The sequence below is a fragment of the Boleophthalmus pectinirostris genome, unplaced genomic scaffold (assembly GCF_026225935.1).
Source record: "Boleophthalmus pectinirostris isolate CB_2022bp ecotype Guang Dong unplaced genomic scaffold, ASM2622593v1 HiC_scaffold_22, whole genome shotgun sequence".
In the NCBI taxonomy this organism is placed as follows: Eukaryota; Metazoa; Chordata; class Actinopteri; order Gobiiformes; family Gobiidae; genus Boleophthalmus; species Boleophthalmus pectinirostris.
Genome location: NW_026571190.1, coordinates 38,612,368 through 38,636,874, shown reverse-complemented (window position 1 = coordinate 38,636,874; position 24,507 = coordinate 38,612,368). Strand labels below are relative to the sequence as shown.

The following is a 24,507-nucleotide window of genomic DNA, read 5'->3' as shown; positions in this document are numbered from 1 at the left end:
AACCAGGTCTAAACCAGAACTGAACCAGGACTAGACCAGGACCAAACCAGGACTAATCTTGGATTAGAACTTGGACTCTAGTTCTGCCCTGAGCCTGTGGAACAAGATGTCTGCAAAGCGCAATCGAGCGTCGGCTTCAGTTTGTCCCGTCGAGTCCTGCACCGGTTCTTTTACCCGCGGGCGCACCTCCGTGTTTCACCGCTGCTGGTATCGTGGAGATTTTAGCGAATTTGTATGAAGAAAAACCCACCACTTTAATCCAGGTAAAAAAAACATTGTGACGCACTTTACTCACATTTGTACCGAGTAAAATATTAGTAAAATATTAACGCGTTAACGTGTCCGGACCTACTAATAACATAAAGTTCTTGCGGCTTCTTCTTCAGCAGCACTGTCCAACATCTTCACTCTGATTGGTCATTTATGTGGGCGTGGTTTATCTGCTTCCTCGCCGGTGCGGAGGGAAAAAAAAAAGGATGGTTTTGAGTCCACAGCTGGTGGAAAATGGTGAGAAAATACAAACATCTGTACGACACGACGCTCAGTGACTATAAAGACGCCAAATGGCAAGAAATTCATGGAGGGAAGTCGTGGAGGCCCAGATGAAAAGTCTGGCGTAATGTTTGTGACAAGTTTGAGAAAGCCAAAAGGGTCACCGAAAAAAGAGCGGTCAGGCTGGAGGACAAAAAGAAATCAGTTCATTATAAACCTCCCTGCAGTGGCTGGACTCATTCATCAAACAGAGAAATGTCACCAATATGACTCCTTTTCCAAATCAAATGGAGGTAAATTATTCATACTAAGTTAATAGGATCAAGGGGGCAGGGCTGGTTCAGTCTGTAGTTTAATCGCAGTTTAAGGCATGGAAACGGGAAACGGATATTTTCCACAGTTTTTTCCATTATTAATTGAAACACAAAATCAAAAACTGAAAAAAACAATTCATTACCTCTGCCAAGGAGGTTATGTTTTTGCCGGCGTTTGTTTGTTTGTTTGTTTGTCTGTTAGCAACATAACTCAAAAAGTTATGGACCGATTTTGATGAAATTTTCAGGATTTGTTGGAAATGTGAAAAGGAAGAACTGATTTCATTTTGGGGGTGATCCGGAAGAAATCCTGGATTCTGGATCACTTTGAAATTTTTGTTAACATTGTGGTAAATGGGGTCAAAAATTTTGTTTCTCAATATCTCGGTTAATTATTGAGTGCGTATACATGCACATCAATAACCCGGTTATGATCGGGTTTTTTGAGTATCCCGGTTTCTTGATGGTGCATGTAAACGCAGTAACCCGGTTTCAGTAACCCGGTTATGGCAGTATCCCGGTTATTAGAAACCGGGTTACTGTAGCTGGTTTATTCCGATAGTAACCGGGTTACTTGTGTCATGTAAACGCAGTATCCCGGTTACTGCAACATAAAGTTGAGTCGCATGCGTCCAAAAGACACTTTCCAGCCTCTCAACACAACAGTAGTCACATAAATAAATTGACCAACATAAATAAAGTGACCAAATGAGTTAAATGACTGTAAAATAAAGAGCTGCGCTAAACCTGCACATGTACAATCTGCACTCGTACGACCTGCACTCGTGTGACGCTGAAAAGCTAAAACATGAACTATCTCCTATACTCTATACGCACGGAACACACTTACCATCATCAGCACCTCTTCTGTCACAGAAATAACACACATAATCCACAGAGTCGTGTCATTTAGTCCAAAAGAAACTGATCGCATCAGCGGCGCAAGGAGCGAGTTGTTTTTATCGCCGCTAACAGTTTATGCTAATTAGCCAAACGGTCTTAAGTTTCGTTTCTGTAAAACATAAACAAATGTGATCAGAGCTGAATTATCTGATCAAACGGGCTGATGTGTCTATAGTGTTTATGGTTTATATGTTGTAAAGTTGAGTTTATTTATGCAGAAGATTTTAATGAAGAATCTGCACAGTGGATTGTGGGAGATCTCGTAGCTCCTTAGCTTCTTATGCTAAAGGAGCTCACGGTTTGTATTTTTCCTGGTTTATGAAATTGACTTAAGTTAATTTTTGCGCCTGCGCATTTGTAAGATTATGTCAAGAAACCGGGATACTCCATTTGATCATGTATACGCGGATATGAGTGTCCCGGTTTCTCAGTGCGCATGTAAACGCAGTAACACGAATACTGACAGAACCGGGATATGGCTAATAACCGGGTTATTGATGTGCATGTATACGCACTCACTGACCAAACCCCATGAAATTTGACTCAGGGATGGACAATGGGATCCTCTTTCATATTCCAAAGGCTGATCCGGATCTGATCCAGAAGACTGATTTTATCGCAATTTATATAAAAAATGGGGGTAGTCCTTGGCGGAGGTCTGCGCTCTCTGAGTGCTTTTCTAGTAATCCATTTTTTCATTTTGGTTTTGGAGACAAATAATGAACAAAATAGTTTGTTTTTTTTCGTTTTCTTGTTTTTGGTTTTATTTTGAAAAACGAATGAACGAAGGATACATGGATTGTCAGAGCCCAACCAATTTTGTTCTTCTTCTTATGAAGTATGAACAGGCCTTAATTATAAAGGGTGTGAAAGAAACAAAACACAACTCTAGGTCTGTTTTTGCTGAAGTAACAACATTATAACGTGTCTTAAATCTCACAAGAGTCGATTTTGAGTAATATAGAACCTTTAAATGCGCTGTAATTACCCAGACTGCTGACTCAGCTAAATCTCTGCGCTTTTCTGGATTAAACCAAAGCCAAACCCTCTGGAGTCCTCTGCGATTCATCTGAAACATGAGCTCACTCTTCACCACAGACAATAGCGCACGTGCCAACGGCTGGATCTGTTCTGACTCTGAGCTTTTGTGAATTTGGGCGAAAATTGGCAAAAATGTGTCAGCACTATTTTACCTTGGATCAGAGTTCAAACAGACTAAACTCCCCCGAGGATTTAATGAGATGAAAACACACGGTTGTAATACAAAATCAAACACTGGCAAACACCTTGTAATATTTCATCTTTTAATTGATACTTTGAGGCCGTCGTCTACGTTCTCTGAAGACGGTTAGAGCTTTATTTTAACGATCACTGCATTTATACTTCCAAATGTTTCAAGGTTCCATTCTCCACAACCACAAAAGTCAGTCAGAGAGTTTAACCAAAATGGACGAAATAAAGCAACACATAAGCAAACATGGCGCTCACGGCAGGTTTTAGATCAGATCTGTTGGAAAAAAGCCAAGAAAAGGAGGTGAGAGACGCATTTATTTGTCCTGCAGCTGGTTTTAGTGATGGATTTATTAAAATAACTGGATAAGGTGTTGCTGCTCGTAGATGCCTCCAGTTGACGTAGTGACACTCACTGGTACTTCAGCGTTAAAAAACCCTTGGGCTGAGACAGGATTTTTCACATAGAGCGTAATGTAATCACAAACTGCTCGCGTTCGACTGACGGGGACCTACAACTTTAAAAAATGTCGGATTTTGTGGTGATTTTACCTATTTTTAGATCATAAACTTTTTCTCAGCTCAAAATCCTTCAGTTGTCTTAAAAAAACGCTATATCCAAGTCTCAAAATACGATATCGTCACGGTATGAACCTCAAGGTACAATATTTATTGTGATATTTTGTGGAGGTTTTGATGCTTGTTTTTAATGAACTCAATGGTCTTGCACCTTCCTACTTGTGTCAGATTTGGACCCCTCACCAACCCAGCAGAGCTCTACGATCTGCTGGGCAACATCTGCTGGAGGTTCCCCCGGTCCCGGTGCAAACAGTGATCGTTCTTTTGCAGTGGTCGCCCGGTCCAAAACTCCGGAACTCTTTGCCCATTGAGTTACGGTCCATCCCTGACCTGCCTTTGTTCAAAACCAAACATAAAACCTACTTATTTAGAACGGCTTTTAACACTTAGAGGACCTGTGACACTTTCTTTATTTTAATGGTGTAATGTGCTTTGTTGACCGGTTTGTATGATGTTTATTGTTTTTTATCTTGTTTTAATGTTGTACAGCACTTTGGTCGGCTTTGGTTGTTGGAAGGTACAATAGAAATAAAGTTTGATTGATTGATTGAAGTTAATATGCGTCTTTTTCCTCCTAAAATACCTCGACAAGACTTAAGCACTTTTAAGGCTTAGTTCTTTGGGTTAAAACTGTTATTTCTTCTTGTCGTCTGCACTGAAATGGAGCAAAGGATCATGGTCAATGTAGTTCCTTCTGTCTTTTTTTTAGCTATTGCTGCACCATAACTCTTCATTTAAGCGAAGAGACTTGTAATTCGATATATAGAGGCTTTGCACAGTCACGTGACCCCGATAGCAACGGTACCTACGCCGCCATGACACCAGGCACACTATGTCATTGACTTCAGCAGCATCGGAGAAACATGGGCAGGTTTTGTTGTGTATTTGGTTGTTCTAGACGCTCTGAAAGGGATAAAATGATTTGTTTCTTCACTGTTCCTCTGGAAATTACTCATCAGGATCAAACAAGATAATTATCGAAAAAAAGACACGGATTATGGCTAGAGAACATAAACCGCGAAGAGATTTCCAATGGTACCATCAAGACACCCGAAGTTTCATCAAGGTATTTGCTATTTAAATTGTTTCATAGTTTATTTAATGAAAGAAGCACATTTACTGAACTAAAATTTCATTAATTTATCCAGGAAAACCCGCACTAGTTTACGATTCAACGAACCCACACTGGGCTCCTATGATCAACATGGAGCACGAGTCGAAGAGTCTGTGAGCCGAACCTCGAAAGAATCGGCCATGAAAAGATCCTCGCGAACGTTACAAAGATCCGCTCGCAAAAAGTGATTAATTCTAGAAGACATAGTTGTGGATAAACAAGACAATAAAGAAAACATCGGCCCTACGACGAGTGACATGTTTATATGTGTTGGAAGATACAGTTTCTACTGCCACTCACACTGCAAATGTTTTCTTTTTACATTTTAGTTCAGTAAATGTGCTTCTCTCATTAAATAAACTATGAAACAATTTAAATAGTAAATACCTTGATGAAAGTGACGTGAGTGTGTCTTGATGGTACCACAGGAAATCTCTTCGCGGTTTATGTTCTCTAGACATAATTCCTTTTTTTTTTTTTTCGATAATTCCCTTGTTTTAGCTCCTGTTGAGTCATTTCCAGATGAACAGTGAAGAAACGATTCATTTTATCCCTTTCAGAGCGTCTAGAACAACAAAATACACAACAAAACCTGCCCATGTTTCTCCGACGCTGCTGAAGTCAATGACATAGTGTTGCCCGGTGTCATGGCGGCGTAGGTACCGTTGCCATGGGCGACACGTGACGGTGCAAAGCCTCTATTGTGATGGTCCACGATATTATTGTGAGAACTTTGACGATACGATATCACAATATTTCAGTTATTGTTACATCCCTAAAAAACACTTAACGCTCCTCTTGCTCTGATTGGTCAAAGCGATCGCGTTATGATACACATCGTTTGCAGGGGCCGATCATTGCCACTTGCGGCTATATTTTATTTATAGCTATTCTGTGGTTTTGCTCTTGTTTTATTCCACTGGTTTTATTGTTTTAGGACTATTAGGATTAAATCTGAGTGTTTATTTTATCATTATATTATTATTGTTGTTATGATTATGTATTTGTGCAGCACTTTGGAAACTTTGTGAAATGTGCCATAGAAATAAATACAGTTTCTGGTCTAGAACATAGAGCATAAATGATCTTAAACTCCCTCACCTGTTTGCCTTCCAGCGTGTAGAGCCTCTTCACCGCCCCAGAGTCCAGTTTGATGGCGTCCGTGATGTCGCTGAGGACCTGCTCGAACGAGTGCGCGGTCTTCTTGTTGAGCAGAACTCTCACGGCTTTACGAGGTTTGACTCCGCTGCGGATCACCGTCACCAGTTTGGGTTTGATGAAGTCTTTGGCCTCGCGCTGGTGCTCGCTCTTCAGGCCGGTGAGGGACGGGAGAGACCGGGACGTGCTCGTTTTGCAGCCCACGGACCAGTTCGGGTTCACGTTCTTGGTGTAGTCCACTCTGCGGAAGGGTTCATTCGAGGCGCAGACGTAACTCTCACCTGCAAAATAAAACAGAGTGGGTAAGTTAAAGCGGATCTATTCTGCAAAATCGACTTTTCAGAGCTTTTAACAATGTTATACCGTATTTTTAGGACTATAAAGTGCACCGGATTATAAGGCGCAATATCAGTAAGGTTGAATTCTCTCGTCTATTTTCATACACAAATTGCACTGGATTAGAAGGCACATTAAACGAAACAAATCGGACGACACTGAAGACTGATCCCTTAGTCCAGGCGTCCATGATCCATTGGCAAATCATGGCGTAATTCGCCCGACATTGCCTCTCTGTGTATTATGAATGTGACTGTGGATAATTTAAGTTTTTATTTTTTATTTCCTACGAGGACGACTCAAATATACATTGAGTAATAATGTGTTTAATGCAGCTTTGAGCACATTTGTTTACGTTTTACAGAAATGAAACTTTAAACCACATGACAAAGTTGCATAAACTAAAACTGCTGAAAAACAAAACAAAAAACAGCTCACTCTGACTCCATGAGGCTCCTGACTACAGTAGCTGTAATGCTCCAACAATCCATCAAGCGGTGCAGCTGTAGTGTAGCTGTAGTGTTGTAGTTTACCAAAGTCATAATAAAATATTCTGACAGATTTTTGAGCGTCGTGCACCACATAAAATCGGTTCAAGGTCAGTAAACACAACCACAATTAATACTTAAGGCGCACGGTCGTTTTTTGAGAAAATTAAAGGATTTTATAGTCTGAAAAATATGGTAGTTGTTTCCTCTCACCATTTACTCAGAGTTGTATTTGGAGTGATTAGTTCATGTTTGCGCAATCTTTAAATTGACCCTATTTTGCCGATCAACCCGTTTTCACCGCCACCAATACACGCCCACTGTTCTGTATTTACTCTGTTCTCAATTTTAAATTTTCTTATCCGATGATGCATGTAGGATTTGGCAGCGGCACATAGTCATTTTGGTAAAAATGAAAAAATAAATAAATAAATCAGCATGATATGCATCTATCCATCCGATTTTTACACCGGCATCAGCTCCCATCGGACACTAAAGTTTTCTAACGCAGAAGTTAGAGAAATTGTTTCTTGTATTAAGTTGTTTTAGATCGTGACATAAAGATCCGTGGTGTTTCACAGTTTATAACTATACAGGCGATTCAAGCACAGTACGGCTCAAGTCTATTTAGAGTTTTTTTTTTCTCAAACGGAAAAGCTGTTCCACCTTGTGATTAAATATATGAAGTGGTCCTCTATGTTTTTAAACTCCATACACGCTCACTAGAATCATTTGGATAATAGACGCATCAAGAATCTCGGACTTCTGGTCATTGCGCAATACATACTGGGAAGGATTTTCTGAAAAAGTGAGCATCAAAGCGCCATGTTTGTTTTCCCAGTGGGATGTGTCTATTGTCAAAGTCGATCTTTTCAAGTCTTTTGAACCATATCGCTTTTGTTTCTGGTTCTGATATTGTCATATTTTAGTTTTTGGATTCAGACATTGTTAATTGTTGTGGTTGTTGGATCCTAACAGCGGAAAACGACTCAAGAAATATGTTTGCGAACTCCATAAATGCAAAAGTGAATCAGATGTGTGTGACTGCAAACCTCTGTTCAAACTATTTCACTTCCTAACAGAATAGAAAAATAGTGAAAGGTGAAGGTGATGGGCAGGATTGATCCACAGGAAAGATGAAAAAGGAAACATTTGACTGCCTAAATCATCGCAAGTTTGCAGCGAACATTTTGTATGCGGAGCGGCATCAAAGTGGGATCCCGTTTGTTAATGCAGAAGACAAACAGACTGAGCTGCACTTTCTTGTTCTTGTGGTTTTACAGCAACATCACGTCTTGGTCTCTTTGCAGTGGAAGGTGTTTCTTGGTGAACAGTTGGTGCCTTTCAGTTTGGCATTGACATTTTAAATTCGTAACCGAGGTTGAGTGAGGAATCCGGATTTTGCTCCACATACAAAATGTTCGCTGCAAACTCGGGATGATTTAGACAGTCAAAGTTTCCTTTTTGGTTCTTCCTGTGGATCAATTCCTGCCCATCACCTTCACCTTTCACTATTTTTCAATTCCATTGGGAAGAGAAACACTTTGAACAGAGGTTTGCTGTCACACATCTGATTCACTTTTGCATTTATGGAGTTCGCAAACAAATTTCTCGAGCCGTTTTCCGCTGTTAGGATCCAACAACCACACAATTAACGATGTCCGAATCCCAAAACTAAAATATGACAATATCAGAACCAGAAACAAAAGTGATATGGTTCAAAAGACTTGAAAAGATCGACTTTGTCAATAGACGCATCCCACTGGGAAAACAAACATGGAGGTTTGATGCTCACTTTTTGGGAAAATCCTTCCCAGTATGAATTGCGCGATGACCAGAAGTCTGAAATTCTTGATGCGTGTATTACAGTCCTTGAATTGCCAATCTCTACTAAAGGTAACTTGAAATCTACCGCTTCATGACATCGCAAGGAGGAACAGAGCATTTTGAGCTTTGGATACTTCAAATAAAGTGTTACTCAAACATGTGAATGAATCAAAACACAAGTCCAGGTCTGTTTTTGAGGAAGTAACGACATTATCACACGTCTTAAAGCTCAAAAGAGTCGAATGTGCGTAATCTAGGACCTGCAAACACGTCTTTAGAGTCACTGTACGGCGTCGCCGACAGTGCCCACGAAGGAGTTAACATTCTGCAGGGAAACAAACGGCACATTAAGAGGCTGGGCAGTGTCCTTCTGCATTTCCCCCATTCTCCTCCTGCTCTGGCCTCGCTCCAACCATCTGATCTGCCACATTCCAACAGGGAACAGCTCACACCGACAAATGTGAGAAATGCCTGACGCTCGGGAAGTCTAAGCCCGAGGAGAGTGAGTGGGGTTTGGTCCAAAAGGTGGAGTGAATGCGAGTGTGCGAGTGTGTGTGTGTGTGTGTGTGGAATGTCCAGGCTGTGCTGTGGTTATGAATGAGAAAGTGCCATGACATTCCTGGCGTGCTGCGTTTGTCGCTAACACGCTTTAACAATCTGGAAAGGTTAAATATACACCGCGGGTCAAAAGTTTGGACGCACCCTCCCATTCAGCGTTTTTTAAACTTTTCTACTTTTTAGATTGACACAGAAGACATCAAATATAATGTATATGGAATTATGAACAGAGATAGACCAATATTTGTCTTTTTTGAAGTATGAGCTATCGGCCATAAAGCTCCTGCAGCGTCCGATATCTTGTTTGGCTCAACCAGGGTTAGGAAAATATCTGCATAAATCTTTGTTTGAAGACTTCAGTTCAAAGAGGTGCTGCAAAAATGTGACAACACTGGACTGGACCGCCTAGTGCCTCAATTTCAATTTCATTTCTCTCGTTCTCTAACTAGACCAGGAATCAAAATACACTAGATGGTTCGCAAAAACCCCGGAAGTGCAAGTTCGGGCACCAGCCAATCAGCGAAGAACCATATATTATGTGTTGTCAACGATTCCCGAGATCGAGGATTTAAAGCTGGAACAAAGAGAATGTTTGGTGAATTTTATCGAAAGACGTTATTGTCCTTCTTCCTACGAGATTTGAGAAAAGCTTAATATACCAGTTAGCCCCGTTAGTGGCGCATTACAAACGTGACTACCAAATAATCAATCAATCAATCAATCTGATTGACTGATTGACTACCAAATAGCAGCGATTGGTTAAATGACAAAAGTGCCCGCCTACTGTTGAGCAAACAATCAGGCTACTGGACTGAACGGTTTGTAATAAAAGAAGGTTGTGGATGAGTTTGTACTACATTTTATTTTGATAATTTGGGAAAAATGACCTAAATCAGCCAAAAAATATCAGCAGAGGTCATCAGCCATCGGTTCTCTGGAGTATGAACTATCGGTCTCTAGCCAGGCTGGCGCCACCTAGTGTGTCCGCTCAGTTTTACTTCTCTCCAGTGACTAGGTCAGGAATCAGAATACACTAAACCAAGAGCTGTCAAACCCAAATTCACAGAGGCCAAAATGAAAAACTGGGACCAAACATGGGCGAAACTAAATCTTTATTGAAAAATTTCAACAACATCTGCATGTTTTCTCTTCTTTCGAGATATGTAATGTTAAACCTTTTCTTATTCAAATAAATGTTTAATAATAGTTTTGCTTAAACACTGAATCCAGAACAAGCAGAATATAAAATAATAACAACATTTTAAATAAATAATGTGTCTATAGTCGATATATCGCTGGCGAGCAGCTCTAATACATGTTTGATATGATCTCGCAGCGAAATATAATTATATTGTGGGCCAAATTTGGTCCCCAGACCTGAGTTTGACACATTTGCACTAGACGGTTTGCAAGAATCCCAAAAGTTAAAGTCAGTGAAGAGCTGTGAAGCCATGACGTCAAACTCGTCGCGTCTGTCTGTGTCCCTTTTGTGGAACAGCACAACAGTAAACAAAGCGTCGACATGGATGCAGACGAAGACAGACATTCTGTGTTGACAACGTTTCCCGAGATCGAGGATTTAAAGCTGGAGCAAAGAGAATGTTTGGTGAATTTGATCAAGGGGAAAGACGTTATTGTCCTTCTTCCTACGGGATTTGGCACGTTACATACGTCACGACCAAACAAACGATTAGTTAAATTTAAAAAAGTACCCGCCTACTGTCGAGCGAACGAATCCTAATGCTGCGATGTTAGACGGTTTCCACGATGAATCAGGCTTATCTTGCACAATCCCTACTAAGAAAAATCATAAACTACCAAATGACTTGACATCTTCATGACATAAACAGTAGACATGACTGGTTTATTAGCCATTCGACCAAACATCCTCATCTGCTGACCACATGAGCCCCAGTCCCCCTCGCTCCCCCTTCACTCCCGCGGGACGGTGAGTGTCTTCGGGCTTTCCTCTGCGAGACATGATGGACAGCTCCTCTCAAACCCCTGGCTCGGCCCCATCTGCGCTATAGCTTTTTAATTAGCTCCTCGTTCATTTCAAGCTTAATAAAACCTGAGAGGGACTTCCCCGTGTGGCCCGTCCTGAAATGTGCCAAATTTCGGAGTTTGGTGCAATGTTTGTATCGGTGTTGACACAGTGTTAAAAGGAACAGACTCCATACTCCAATACTGATTCTGATACAGCAATGATAATTAAAAAAACACTTTATTTTGACAAGAGAATGTGATTTTCAACATTATTTTTGTCCTGTTAATGGAACTTTTTTAGTATCAATACCTTCTCAAGTAAGGATCTAGTTTTTATAGCAGCTTTAGTATCGATTAGTATCTGATTTTCGATAATTTTGGCAACCCTAGTTTGTATTCAGGGTTAGTTTAAGTTAAACAGTGAGGTGTACATGTGGTTTATCGGGTGCGTAACATTTTTCATAACGATGAGTCATGTGGTTTTAAGTTTTGTTTCTGTAAAATGTAAACAAATGTGTCAAAGCTGAATTAAACACATTATGATCTCACACGGGCTGATGAGGCTCTAAAGTGGTTACGGTTTATATGTTGGTTTAGATCTGGTTTTCGTCTTGGTCTAGTCCTCATTTTAGTCCTGATTCTAGTCCTGGTTTAGACCTGGTATAGGCTTGTTTTTAGTCCTGGTTTAGACCTGGTTTAGACCTGGTTTAGACCTGGTTTAGACCTGGTATAGCCTTGTTTTTAGTCCTGGTATAGACCTGGTTTAGACCTGGTTTAGAGCTGGTTTAGTCCTGATTTTAATCCTGATTTTAATCCTGGTTTAGACCTGGTTTTAGTTTTGGTTTAGACCTGGTTTTAGTTCTGGTTCATTCCTGGTTTAGACCTGGTTTAGACCTGGTTTTAGTCCTGGCTTAGACCTGTCTTAGATCTGGGTTTAGTCCTGGTTTAGTCCTGGTTTAGACCTGGTTTAGACCTGGTTTAGACCTGGTTTAGACCTGGTTTAGGCCTGATTTTAATCCTGATTTTAATCCTGATTTTAATCCTGATTTTAATCCTGATTTTAATCCTGGTTTTAGTTTTGGTTTAGACCTGGTTTTAGTTCTGGTTTAGACCTGGTTTTAGTCCTGGCTTAGACCTGTCTTAGATCTGGGTTTAGTCCTGGTTTAGTCCTGGTTTAGTCCTGTCTTAGATCTGGGTTTAGTCCTGGTTTAGTCCTGGTTTAGTCCTGGTTTAGACCTGGTTTAGATCGGGTTTTAGTCCTGATTCTAGTCCGGGTTTAGACCTGGTATAGGCTTGTTTTTAGTCCTGGTTTAGACTTGGTTTAGATCTGGTTTTGGTCCTGGTTTAGTCCTGGTTTAGATCTGGGTTTAGTCCTAGTTTAGACCTGGTTTAGATCTGGTTTTAGTCCTGGTTTAGATCTGGGTTTAGTCCTGATTCTAGTCTGGGTTTAGACCTGGTATAGGCTTGTTTTTAGTCCTGGTTTAGACCTGGTCTTAGTCCTTTTTTAGTCCTGGTTTAGACCTGGTTTTAGTTTTGATTCTAGTCCTGGTTTAGACCTGGTACAGGGTTGCTTTTAGTCCTGGTTTAGATCTGGGTTTAGTCCTGGTTTAGACCCATTTAGAACTTTACAAACCTAACCCTACGTGCAGTACGATGACGGGGGAGTGACTTAGCACAGAGAGCAAATGGATCGTAGACTCAGGGCATTGCGTTTTAGCAGCAAGTAAAATATCCACTCGTTAAATGATTCCGCTGCTCCTCGGGGTTTGTGGCCCGTCACGTTCTCCTCGGCTGTACAAGTTAAAAAGGAGGTTTTAAAAATAGTCGCGTTTACTTCATTAATCTTCCTATAGTGGCTCATTAAACTGGTCCAGAAACAAACCATTTCCGTTCAGTATTTTACGGTGTCGGCTCAAACTCGCAGGATTTTGTTTTGTGCAACTCGTCTGATCCACGCACCAAAAACCCTTTAAAACCCGTGTTTGGAACCGACACACAGAACACGCAGAATCCAGATCAGCCACTGTCCCCAATCTACCCAAACTCCCAGAGGATGAAGAAGATAAAAATGAATATAGAGCATGTGTTTTAGGAGGTTAGGAGATGGAAATAGACAGTACACGCAGGTCTGTCACAATAATGTCTACAATGAATGATAATCGGGAAGCCAAAATCTCAAAAGCTCAATAAAATGAACCTGACATCATCTGCCATACTTTTTGTTTGTGTGTTTAGTTTTTTTTTTTGACCCTAAGGACCAATAATACACACATCAAGAATCTCGGACTTCCGGTCATTGCGCAATCTGGTTCTGATATTCTCATATTTTAGTTTTGGGATTCGGACATTGTTAATTAATTGTGTGGTTGTTGGAAGTGACAGTGGTGCAGGAGGAACAGGAGCAGCAGATACTCACACACAAGACGAGAACCTCTCACCGCTTCAGTGTGTGAAAATGTTAAACATATAAACGTCGCAATGGAGTATAAGTCGCAGGAAACACCCAAACCATGAAATACAGTGCGACTTAAGGGCCGTTCACACCAAGGCGTCAAAGCGTCCACTTTCAATGTAAAGTCTATGTGGACGCGTGACTAGAGCGTCGTGCGTTTTTGCGGCGCGTTTCCGGCGTCAGCGCGGCGCGAATCTGGCGTCAGCGGCCAAGACGCGCGTCCAAAGCGTCAGCGTCAAGAAGTTGAAAATGCTGAACTTTTCGCGTCAGACGCGCCGCGTCAACCAATCAGGGACGAGTATCCAGTGACGCAGCGACGTTATTATCAGGAAGAAAGACCCGAGAACCAGAACGAGAACCACAAACATGAGCGGAGAATAAATATATACGCCACAATCACCGAGCCAAACGCGAGACTACACCAGGACGACGGACCAGGACTAGACCAGGACTAGACCGAGACTAGAACGAGACTAGACGAGACTAAACAAGGACTAGACCCTGAATAGACCGAGATTAAACCACGACTAGACCGTGACTAGACCGAGATTAGACCAGGATTAGACCAGGACTAGACCGGGACTGATCCCGTGTCATTAGTGGAGTATAAAATATATATACGCCCCAGTCGTCGCCCCGATCTCCTCCGCTGATGTTTTATGTCATAAAAACACTAAAGTCTCTCTCAGTCTGGTCTGGCATTGTTTCTGGAAAAGACCGGGACCGGGCTCTTGTTTCCAGGGCAACGGACGCGCGGCAAGTATTTCTGTCCCGTTCGTCCACGGCGTCAAAGACGAGCGTCGAGGGCGTCTAAACTCAAATGCAAAGGCTCCAAATAGAGGCGTCAAGGCGTTTTTTGACGCTTTGGTGTGAATGGCCCTTTATAATCCGAAAAATACGGTAAGCCTTATTTGACCAATGTAAAACCCCTAATTTCAAGTCTGTCAGGTTTAAACCCACCTAAACATTGTAAAAACAAGAAGAAAGACAAGAGATTAGAATCGTTTTCTCATGAGGAGGGCGGACAGAGAGTGCATTCACCGTTACAGTCTCGACCCGCTCTGATGCACTCCCTGCGTCTCCTATTTGTATTGTCTTAAGAGGGTCCCTAGTTACAATACGTGTCTCCGCAAATATGGGATAATATACACAATTATTCTAACAAAGTCTATGCATAAAAATTAGAAAACACTTATAATCATTTCTATATATCTTTGTTTAAACTGTTTCATATTTGGGGTATTATTTTTTCATTCTAAATTAAAAATACTTCGCCTTTCCGTAAAATGTGTTTGAATATTTTTTGGTGGTTCTTTCCTTTTGAATGACTGAATGAGTCCAGCTGCCAATACAATGTACGAGTGTGTGTGTGTGTGTGTGTGTGTGTGTGTCTGTGTGCTGAGGCCCCGGGCTGTCGACAAACTAGAACATGGGACATTTAATAAAGCTTTTATTCAGTCAATACGATCTGAACGTTCTTTTAGACTACAGGCCCTCGTGAGGCCAGTGGCAAAAAGAACACTATGTTAAAGAGCTTCTGTGTAGTTCAATGTTCAATAACGTACACGTAAACCATGTGAGCACTACGGCCAATTTACTCTCGCAAACAGAAATAGAAACTGTGACTTAACGCTCCGATATTGCACAGGAACTGACTCTTGTGAGCTTTGAGTCATGTTAGAATGTTGTTTTCTCCTCAAAAACAGAACTGGAGTTGTGTTTTGTTTCATTCACACGTTTGAGTGATCGTTTATTATTAGTCTGTCTACATCTCCGACAGAGAACAGGTTTGACTACACCAAATTTAAGACTTTTTAAGACCACTTAAATGAAAATTAAGACCAACATCGCACCCATTATGCGGACGAAAAACACCAGATCCAATTCTAGTAATGACCAACCTAGAATCTAAGGCTACGTTCAGACTGCAGGGCTTAACGCTCAATTCCGATTTTTTTGTGAAATCTGATGTTTTTTCGAGGTCGTTCACATTTCCAATTAAATGTGACTTGTATGTGACTCCAGTGTGAACATTAAACGGCCCGAAAGTGTCCCACATGTGACACTGGAGACACGACGACGTCAACCGCAGCGAGCGTCTCTGTGTTTACGGAAGTTGTCCAAACATGGACGCAGCATCGAGCACCTGGAGATTTTAAAGTTCCTCTCGTACCGGAGCCAGAACATGAACAACTTACTTGTTTTAAGGAGGAGATTGAGAAGGAGAAGGACGAGGTTTTTGGCCGTTGAAAGTAGGGATGGGCATGATTAATCGATAATTGATCGTTAAGAATTTAATCGATTACATTAATTTTAATCGACAAACCGAATGTAGGTTGCTGTGTGTATTGTGACCAAACAGGTGTGTACATGTGTCTCTGCATCAGAAGGAGCGAGACACAAACAGTGGGTCAGTCTGTAACGAACCGAAGCACAAATGTGGATTTAACGATGATTTGTACAAGAAATTCCACACTTTCCGTTGCGTTTGGGACAAGTGTGAGTCCATGTGCACAGTGTATAAAGCAGCACATATGTTTCTGTGTCCAGTGGGAAAAAGTTTTTCCAGGTGAGAGTCGCTCAATGTGGATGACGAGGCCCCGCCCCCCTCCCCCCGTACGCTGTCCTGGTTTTGACAAACACAAATCTGGTCACACTAACCTGTATTCACCTGAGTCATGTCTTTTAATCCGACAGAAATTGAACCACATCAGCGACACAAGAGCTGGAGTTTTATCTTCGCTTAGTTTATGTAAATTAGTGATGTGGTTTTAAGTTTTGTTTCTGTGAGATTTGAACAAAACTGAATTAAACACATTATAATGTCAAACGGGCTGATGTGGCTCTAGAGTCGTTACGGTTTATATGTCGTAAAGTTGAATTTATTTATGCAGATTAGTAGTGCAGATAGTAATAATAATGATGATCATTTTAATATAAAAACCTTAATGATTAATCGATAATCGATCGTTAATTCTTCCGGCGATCGATTAAGAAAATTTCATCGAATGCCCGTCCCTAGTTGAAAGGAACGTGTGGATATGGAGACGGAGCCAAGAGTGGTGAGTGGTGATGTGCTTCACTTCAGTGACATGGAGTTCATTAACAATTTTCTCCTACTTCAGCGCAGAATAGTGACGTTTGTGTCTTGTTGATAACGTGTAGGTGGATGAATGCACTTTGGCCGTTCAGACTGAAGTCACATGTCAAAAGATCAGATATGTATCAGTTTCAGGAGCACATATCCAAGTGTCCTGGGTCACATTTGAAAAAATCTGATCTGTGTCATTCAGACTGTCATTAAAAGATCAGATACAGGAACATAGGGGCCAAAAAATCGGATTTGGGTCACTTCAGGCTGCAGTCTGAACGCAGCCTAAGAGTCACTGTGGATTAAACCTACACTTCCCCATGATCCATCCATCGTCTTCCTCCAGTCTACTGATCGTTTACTCATATTGTTTGTGCGAACTCCAAATTTATTCACGTTACATGATTTCACATTGTTGTTGTTGTTGTTGTTTCCTCCTCCATCTAACGTCGCACTGCAGGTGAGTTTACAAAAAAAAGGCTAAGTAAACTAAGACTAAACCAGGACTAAACCAGGACTAAACTAAGACTAAACCAGGACTAAACTAAGACTAAACCAGGACTAAACTAAGACTAAACCAGGATTAAACTAAGACTAAACCAGGACTAAACTAAGACTAAACCAGGACTAAACTAAGACTAAACCAGGACTAAACTAAGACTAAACCAGGACTAAACTAAGACTAAACCAGGTAAACTAAACTAAGACTAAACTAAGACTAAACCAGGACTAAACTAAGACTAAACCAGGACTAAACTAAGACTAAACTAAGACTAAACAGGACTAAACTAAGACTAAACCAGGAAACTAAGACTAAACCAGGACTAAACTAAGACTAAACTAAACTAAACTAAGGACTAAACTAAACTAAAGGACTAAACTAAGACTAAACCAGGACTAAACTAAACTAAGACTAAACCAGACTAAACTAAACCAGTAAACTAAGACTAAAAGGACTAAACCAACTAAGACTAACCAGGACTAAACTAAGACTAAGGACTAAACAGGACTAAACTAAGACTAAACCAGGACTAAACTAAGACTAAACCAGGACTAAACTAAACAGACTAAGACTAAACTAAACTAAGGACTAAACTAAGACTAAACTAAACTAACCAGGACTAAACTAAACTAAACCAGGACTAAACTAAGACTAAAAAACTAAAACAGGACTAAACTAAGACTAAACCAGGACTAAACTAAGACTAAACCAGGACTAAACTAAGACTAAACAGGACTAAAACTAAGACTAAAACAGGACTAAACAAGACTAAACCAGGACTAAAGGTCTAAACCAGGACTAAACTAAAACTAAACCAGGACTACAATGGGTCTAAAGCAGGACTCAAGTAAGACTAAACCAGGACTAAACTAAGACTAAAACAGGACTAAAACAGGACTTAACTAAGATTAATCCAGGACTACATCAAGTCTAAACCAGGACTAAAACAGGACTAAACTAAGACTAAACCAGGACTGTCACAATTTTTGCCTAATCTGATCCCCGTCAACAGTAAAGAGGAGCGTAAATTCTCATTTGTTTTGCCAAAATACAGAAAACCGTGTTTGCAAATGACCATAAATCAAAAAAAAAAAAAAAAAAAAAAGGTGCAGTGACAAAAGTCCCTCAGATCATGACTGACACGAGAATTCACAATGTTACGCTCTGTTCACAGTTTTATTTATACCTACAGTGACCAGATTTTCAAAATAAAAAACTGGGACATCGCTGGTTTCTAAATAAAATTGTGAAACGAGTGCGAGTGCGTAATTAAGGAAAATTGCTCAGTCCTCTGCACTAAAGTGAGTCAGTACAGTCACATTTTCTTTGTGTTTCGGTCGTTTTTAAGCAGCTTTTCTGTATTTTACCAAAACAAATGTCAGTTTATGTCTCTTTACTGTCGGCAGGGATCAGACTGGTCCAAAAGAGGGACACAAAAAACTGGGACAAATCACTGGTTTTGGATAAATCTGCTGGGACAGAGGACGCAGGGCTCAAAACGACAAAAAAAAAAAGAGGAATAAACTAAGATTAAACCAGGACTAAACTAAAACTAAACCAAAACTAAAGTAAGACTAAACCAGGACTACATCAGGTCTAAACCAGGACTAAACTAAACAGGACTAAACCAGGACTAAAACTAAGGACTAAACCTGGAATAACCAGGACTAAAACAGGACTGAAACAGGACTAAGTCAAAACTAAAACAGGTCTAAACCAGGACTACATCAGGTCTAAACCAGGACTAAACTAAGACTAAACCATTAAACTAAGACTAAACCAGGACTACATCAGGTCTAAACCTGGACTGCATCAGGTCTAAACCTGGGCTAAACTAAGACTAAACCAGGACTACATCAGGTCTAAACCAGGGACTAAACTAAGACTAAACCAGGACTACATCAGGTCTAAACTCTAAACCAGGACTACATCAGGTCTAAAACCAGGTCTAAACCAAACTGGACTAAACCAGGACTACATCAGGTCTAAACCAGGACTACATCAGGTCTAAACCAGGACTAAAACAGGACTAAATTAAGACTAAAACAGCACTAAACCAGGACTAAACTAAGACTAAGACCAGGACTACATCAGGTCTAAACCAGGACTAACCAGGACTAAACCAGACTAAACTAAGACTAAACCAGGACTACATCAGGTCTAAACCAGGACTTAAACTAAGGACTACTAAACTAAACCAGGACTAAATCAGGTCTCTAAACCAGGACTACATCAGGTCTAAACCAGGTCTACATCAGGTCTAAACCAGGACTACATCAGGTCTAAACCAGGACTACATCAGGTCTAAACCAGGCCTAAACCAGGACTAGGACTCACCTTCCACCAGCTCGTCCAGGCTGGTGATCTTCCTGCCCCCGTCCAGTGCGTAAAGCGCGCGCACTCCTTGGGGCAGGTTGACGTTGTCGGACAGGGAGCGCGTCAGTTCCATGAGCAGTGCGTCAAAAGACCTGAACCGGTCGCTGGACACCGCGTAGACCAGACCTTTGAAATACTTGTCCCCGTTCCTGTAGAAGCGCACTTTCCGGGCCCTCTTCTCCGACGTGAGGGACTGGAGCGTGCGCGTGCGGTAGAAGCTGCAGTGCGCGCTGTGAGCCGGACTGGGGACCAAACCGTTCCCCCTGGACCCGCTGAAGGACCCGGACCCGGACCCGGCTCTGGGCGCGCGGTGTCCGGGCTTGTCCCGCTCCTCGAAATGCTCAAACTCGATGCTCCTTTGCGACATGTTTGCAGAATCCACGTGTCAAACTTGGATGCGCGTCGCGTTCGAAAATTCCCAAATGATTCTTCAGACGTTGAAATCCCGCTCGGGTCTCCGAAGGGAAGTCGTCAAGAGCCCGAAAGAGCGAGTGTTGGATCCTCCTGACATCCCCCAGAAACCGCTCCAAACTTCAGCGTTCACCGCGTCCACATCCTTCCTGAGACTGAGCGTCGGTTTGGTTCTGTCAAAAGGAGAAAGGGAGAGAGAGGAAGAGAGAGGAAGAGAGAGGAAGAGGGAGAGAGAAAGACAGAAAGAGGAGGGGCGTGGGAGTCCGCAGGGTCCTAACGCGCGTCCAAGTACAAGACCAAAACAATGGAGCTCACATGTCTGACCCCAGAGCACATGTCTGTGCCTCCTGTGCCTCCTGTGTGCCTCTTCTGTGTGGCGTGTTGTCGGACTCTGTTCTGGACAATAGGTTCTTGTGATCGTGCAGGCCACAGCTATGAAAACAAAGTCGAGTTTTTTTTTAGAGGGCAGAACTTAGAGGGCAGGGGGCGTCTGTAGCTGAGCAGCTCTAATACATATTTAATATGATCTCACAGGCCAAAAATAATTATATCACGGGCCAAATTTGGCCGTAGGGCCTGAGTTTGTCTAGTCAGGCTGGCACAGCCTAGTGCCTCCGCTCAATTTCATTTCTCTCCAGCGACTAGGTCAGGAATCACAATACACTAGACCAGGGATCGGGAACCTTTTTGACTCAGAGCCATGAAAGCTAAATATTTGTAAATTTATTTCAGTGAGAGCCATATAATATATTTTAAGACTGAATTCAACTAAATGTGAGTATAATAAGTCTCTGAATTTATTCTTTTAAATAATGTTGTTATAATACTCACCATTAATCGCTTTGTAGTCCAGACACCATCCCACACAGACCCAGACAGGGTCAGACCGACGTTCCCAATGTTCCTCCAACTGCGAAGGGAATCTACGTTCCCTGTCAACACCGCGGCCGTCCTCATCTCAACTTATCACCATGAACTCATGACACAGCAGCACGTAGAACTTTGTACAAACTCACCGCACATCAGCCCAGAGCAGAAGCTCTGAGTTTGGACAAACGCGCAAAACACATGGAAGCATCACCGTAGCTCACAGCTCCTCAACACGGGGCTGGGGTCCAGTGTTGGTCAGATCGGTCCAGAGGCTCCATCCTCCATGTCCTGGTTCCAGACGGAGCAAGACCAGCGTGAAAAGGACTGGGTTCAAGACTGGGTCCTGCACAGAACCAGGGCGCAAGACTGTGCCCTGGTTCTGTGCAGGAAGAGCGAGAATGTGCTGTGGACTACAGGTCCGGGTGGGCTGCTCTGGTCCTCCACACTCGACCGCGGCTGGTTCCGAGGTGGTGCAAAGCATCCGGACAGAAGCATGAATCCCGTTTGGTTCGTTATGTTGTTCGTCCGCACACGTGTTGTTGTTTTTTTCCCGGGGAAAGCGCTTCTCAGCTGGAGGCACCGGACACCACTCCCCACTTCAGCTCATCTATTTGTTCTGGTGCAAACACTTTTCATGTGTTTGCATTTTCACACACATCTGATGGATCAGATCCATGAGCAGAGATGAACAACGGCTCGGAGGTCAGTGATTTTGGCGGCGCTCGATGTCGGGTCGATGTAAACGAAAACTTTTTTGAAAACGATGCTGCACGATGTTATTTTGGAAAACAGAGGGAGAGAAATATTTGTTTCTCAAAATATTCGGCCGTGTGTAAACGTAGACAAAAACAAGTGAGAATATTTTATGTTTTATCTGCGAGCCAGATGCAATCATCAAAAGAGCCACACCTGACTCGCGAGCCATACGATCTCGACCCCTGCACTAGACGGTTCGTAAAAACCCTGGAAGTGCGAGTTCGAGCACCAGCCAATCAGAGACCCAGACATTCTGTGTCGGCAACGATTCCCGAGATCAAGGATTTAAAGCCGGAACAAAAAGAATGTTTGGTGAATTTTATCAAGTGGAAAGACGTTGTTCTTCTTCCTACGGGATTTGGAGCTTTACAAACATCACGACCAAACAGCAGCGACTGGTTCAATAAAAAAGTACCTGCAACTGTCGAGCGAACGAATCCTAACGCTGTGAGGTCAGACGGTTTCTACGAAGTGAAACCGGCTGATGAATGACTTGGATATCGTTCACACACACACACACACACACACACACACACACACACACACAGATGTCCAGGATACAAACTTCAGCTCTGTGAGTGGAGGAAGCGAGTTAGCGCATTAACACGACGCCCATGAGAGAAAAGGGAAATCCTGTTCTGCTGCTGTGACAAAGAACAAAATCCATAAACGACAAGAATCCATTTTTCTGGAAAACAAAGAGAAAGAACCAGACTCAGACTCCTCCTCTAGAAGTGCTCAAGCTCCAATAAAACACTTGAGGAGGAGCCAGGGACAAAACTGCAAAACAAAACAGAGGATTTAGTGACTTCAGCAGGTGCTGAGAATAATCTGTGTGTCATCTGTTTTTCAATATAAAACCAAAAATAATAAGAAAAAAAAATGTCTTCATTATTTGTCTCCAAAACCAAAATGAAAAAACAGATAATGATTTGTTTTTTCAGTTTTTGATTTTGTGTTTAAATGAAAAATGGAAAAAACGGCGTGACTTAAACTGAGATGCCGAACTGAACCAGGACTAAACCAAGACTAAACCAAGACTAAACCAAGACTAAACCAGGACTAAACCAAGACTAAACCAAGACTAAACCAAGACTGAACCAAGACTAAACCAAGACTAAACCAAGACTAAACCAAGACTGAACCAAGACTAAACAAGACTAAACCAGGACTAAACCAAGACTAAACCAAGACTGAACCAAGACTAAACCAAGACTAAACCAAGACTAAACCAAGACTGAACCAAGACTAAACCAGGACTAAACCAAGACTAAACCAAACCAAGACTAAACCAAGACTGAACCAGGACTAACCAGACTAAACCAAGACTGAACCAAGACTAAACCAAGACTAGACTGAACCAAGACTGAACCAGGACTAAACCAAGACTGAACCACCAGACTGAACCAGACTGACTAAACAAGACTGAACCAAGACTGAACCAGGACTAAACCAAGACTAAACCAAGACTGAACCAGGACTAAACCAAGACCAAACTGTTTTCAGTCTCGGTTTGGTCTGGTCTCAATCACAGTTTGGTCCCGGCCTCAGTCCTGGTCTCTCCTGGTCTCAGTCCCGGTCTGGTCCCGGTCTCAATTACGGTCTAGTCCCGGCCTCAGTCCTGGTCTCAGTCCCAGTCTCAGTCCTGGTCTCAATCACGGTCTGGTCCCGGTCTCAAGTCCTGGTCCTTTTCCCAGTCTCTGTCTTGGTCTCAAACGTGGTCTGGTCACGGCCTCAGTCCCGGTCTCAGTCTCGGTTTGGTCCCGGCCTCAGTCCTGGTCTCTCCTGGTCTCAGTCCCGGTCTCGTCCTGGTCTCAATCATGGTCTGGTCCCGGCCTCAGTCCTGGTCTCTCCTGGTCTCAATCACGGTTTGGTCCCGGCCTCAGTCCTGGTCTCAGTCCCGGTCTCAATCATGGTTTGGTCCTGGCTTCAGTCCCGGCCTCAGTCTTGGTCCTGTTCTCGGTCTCAGTCCTGGTCTCAATCACGGTCTGGTCCCAGCCTCAAGTCCTGGTCCTGTTCCCAGTCTCTGTCTTGGTCTTAATCACAGTCTGGTCCCGGCCTCAGTCCTGGTCTGGTCCCGGACCTGGTTCAGTCCTGGTTCAGTTCGACGTCGCAGAAAAGTTTAAGTCACGAAAACGGGAAAACGGTCGTTATCCGTTTTTTTCCATTTTTCATTTAAACACAAAATTGAAAACTGAAAAAACAAATCATTACCTGTTTTTTCATTTTGGTTTTGGAGACAAATAATGAAGAAAAATTGTTGTATTTTCGTTTTCTTATTTTAGGTTTTATTTTGAAAAACAAATGAATGAATGACACACGGATTCTGGACTCATGCAGTTTGGAAAAAACACCAGTTGACTCTTTGTTTAAAACTATAAAAGTTTTTTTTTACAGCCAACGTATTGAATTACATGAAAGAAAATTGGATAATATAATTGGAAAAGAAGGTAATGGGGTCAAAGGTCAGGGGTGGAACACAAAACAGACTCTAATCTAAGTCTAATTCAGTCTAATTCAGACTTGTCCTGGTTTAGTTCAGGACTAAATATTTCATAATAGATTTCTGAGAGAAGTTTTAGATCAGACCTGAGCGTCGTGCGGCTCCCGAGCCACATACGGCTCTTTGTTTGACTCTGACCGGCCCCTTTAAGCTCATTTAGAATTACAAAATAAACATGTTTGATCATTCTACCTCATGCCCGTGAAGAGTGAGTTTTTTAATGACATTTTAAATAAGGCATCACTTTTTCATCGCTTAGTCATGACATAAACTCTTACCAGTCTGACCAGCTCAACAAAACAATGATATTTACTGTTTTTTTTTTTTAAAGAAATACAATTAAGATTCTGCAGAATTTAGTTAAACATTTTGGACCTCCACAATATGTGGCCCCATGGAAAAAATACTTGCCCACCCCTGGATTAGAGGCACAGGTTTGGCTATAATGTATTTTGTCCACAAGAGGGCGACGTCTGCCAACTCAAAGGCCTGACTGTGTGGTCGTTGCTTTCTTTGCTTTTGTCAACACATAAACTAAACTAAACTCATAACATTTGTTGC

The 24,507-nt window shown here is 42.0% G+C and overlaps 2 protein-coding genes across 2 annotated transcripts in view; both read right to left on the bottom strand.

Annotated features, from left to right (window-relative positions):
- Positions 1-19,988, bottom strand: part of dclk2a (doublecortin-like kinase 2a) — a 106,344-nt gene extending 86,356 nt beyond the window's left edge. Inside the window, exons 1-2 of the mRNA XM_055158510.1 lie at positions 19,368-19,988; positions 5,734-6,071 (exon numbers count right to left, since the gene is read on the bottom strand). Of these exons, the coding sequence (XP_055014485.1) occupies positions 5,734-6,071; positions 19,368-19,773 (744 nt within the window). The 5' untranslated portion in view covers positions 19,774-19,988. The remainder of the gene's footprint in view (positions 1-5,733; positions 6,072-19,367) is intronic.
- The window catches only part of LOC129410407 (scavenger receptor cysteine-rich type 1 protein M130-like), a 48,586-nt gene continuing 43,915 nt past the window's right edge, over positions 19,837-24,507 (bottom strand). The window contains exons 11-12 of the mRNA XM_055158509.1: positions 20,110-20,249; positions 19,837-19,990 (exon numbers count right to left, since the gene is read on the bottom strand). Of these exons, the coding sequence (XP_055014484.1) occupies positions 19,837-19,990; positions 20,110-20,249 (294 nt within the window). The remainder of the gene's footprint in view (positions 19,991-20,109; positions 20,250-24,507) is intronic.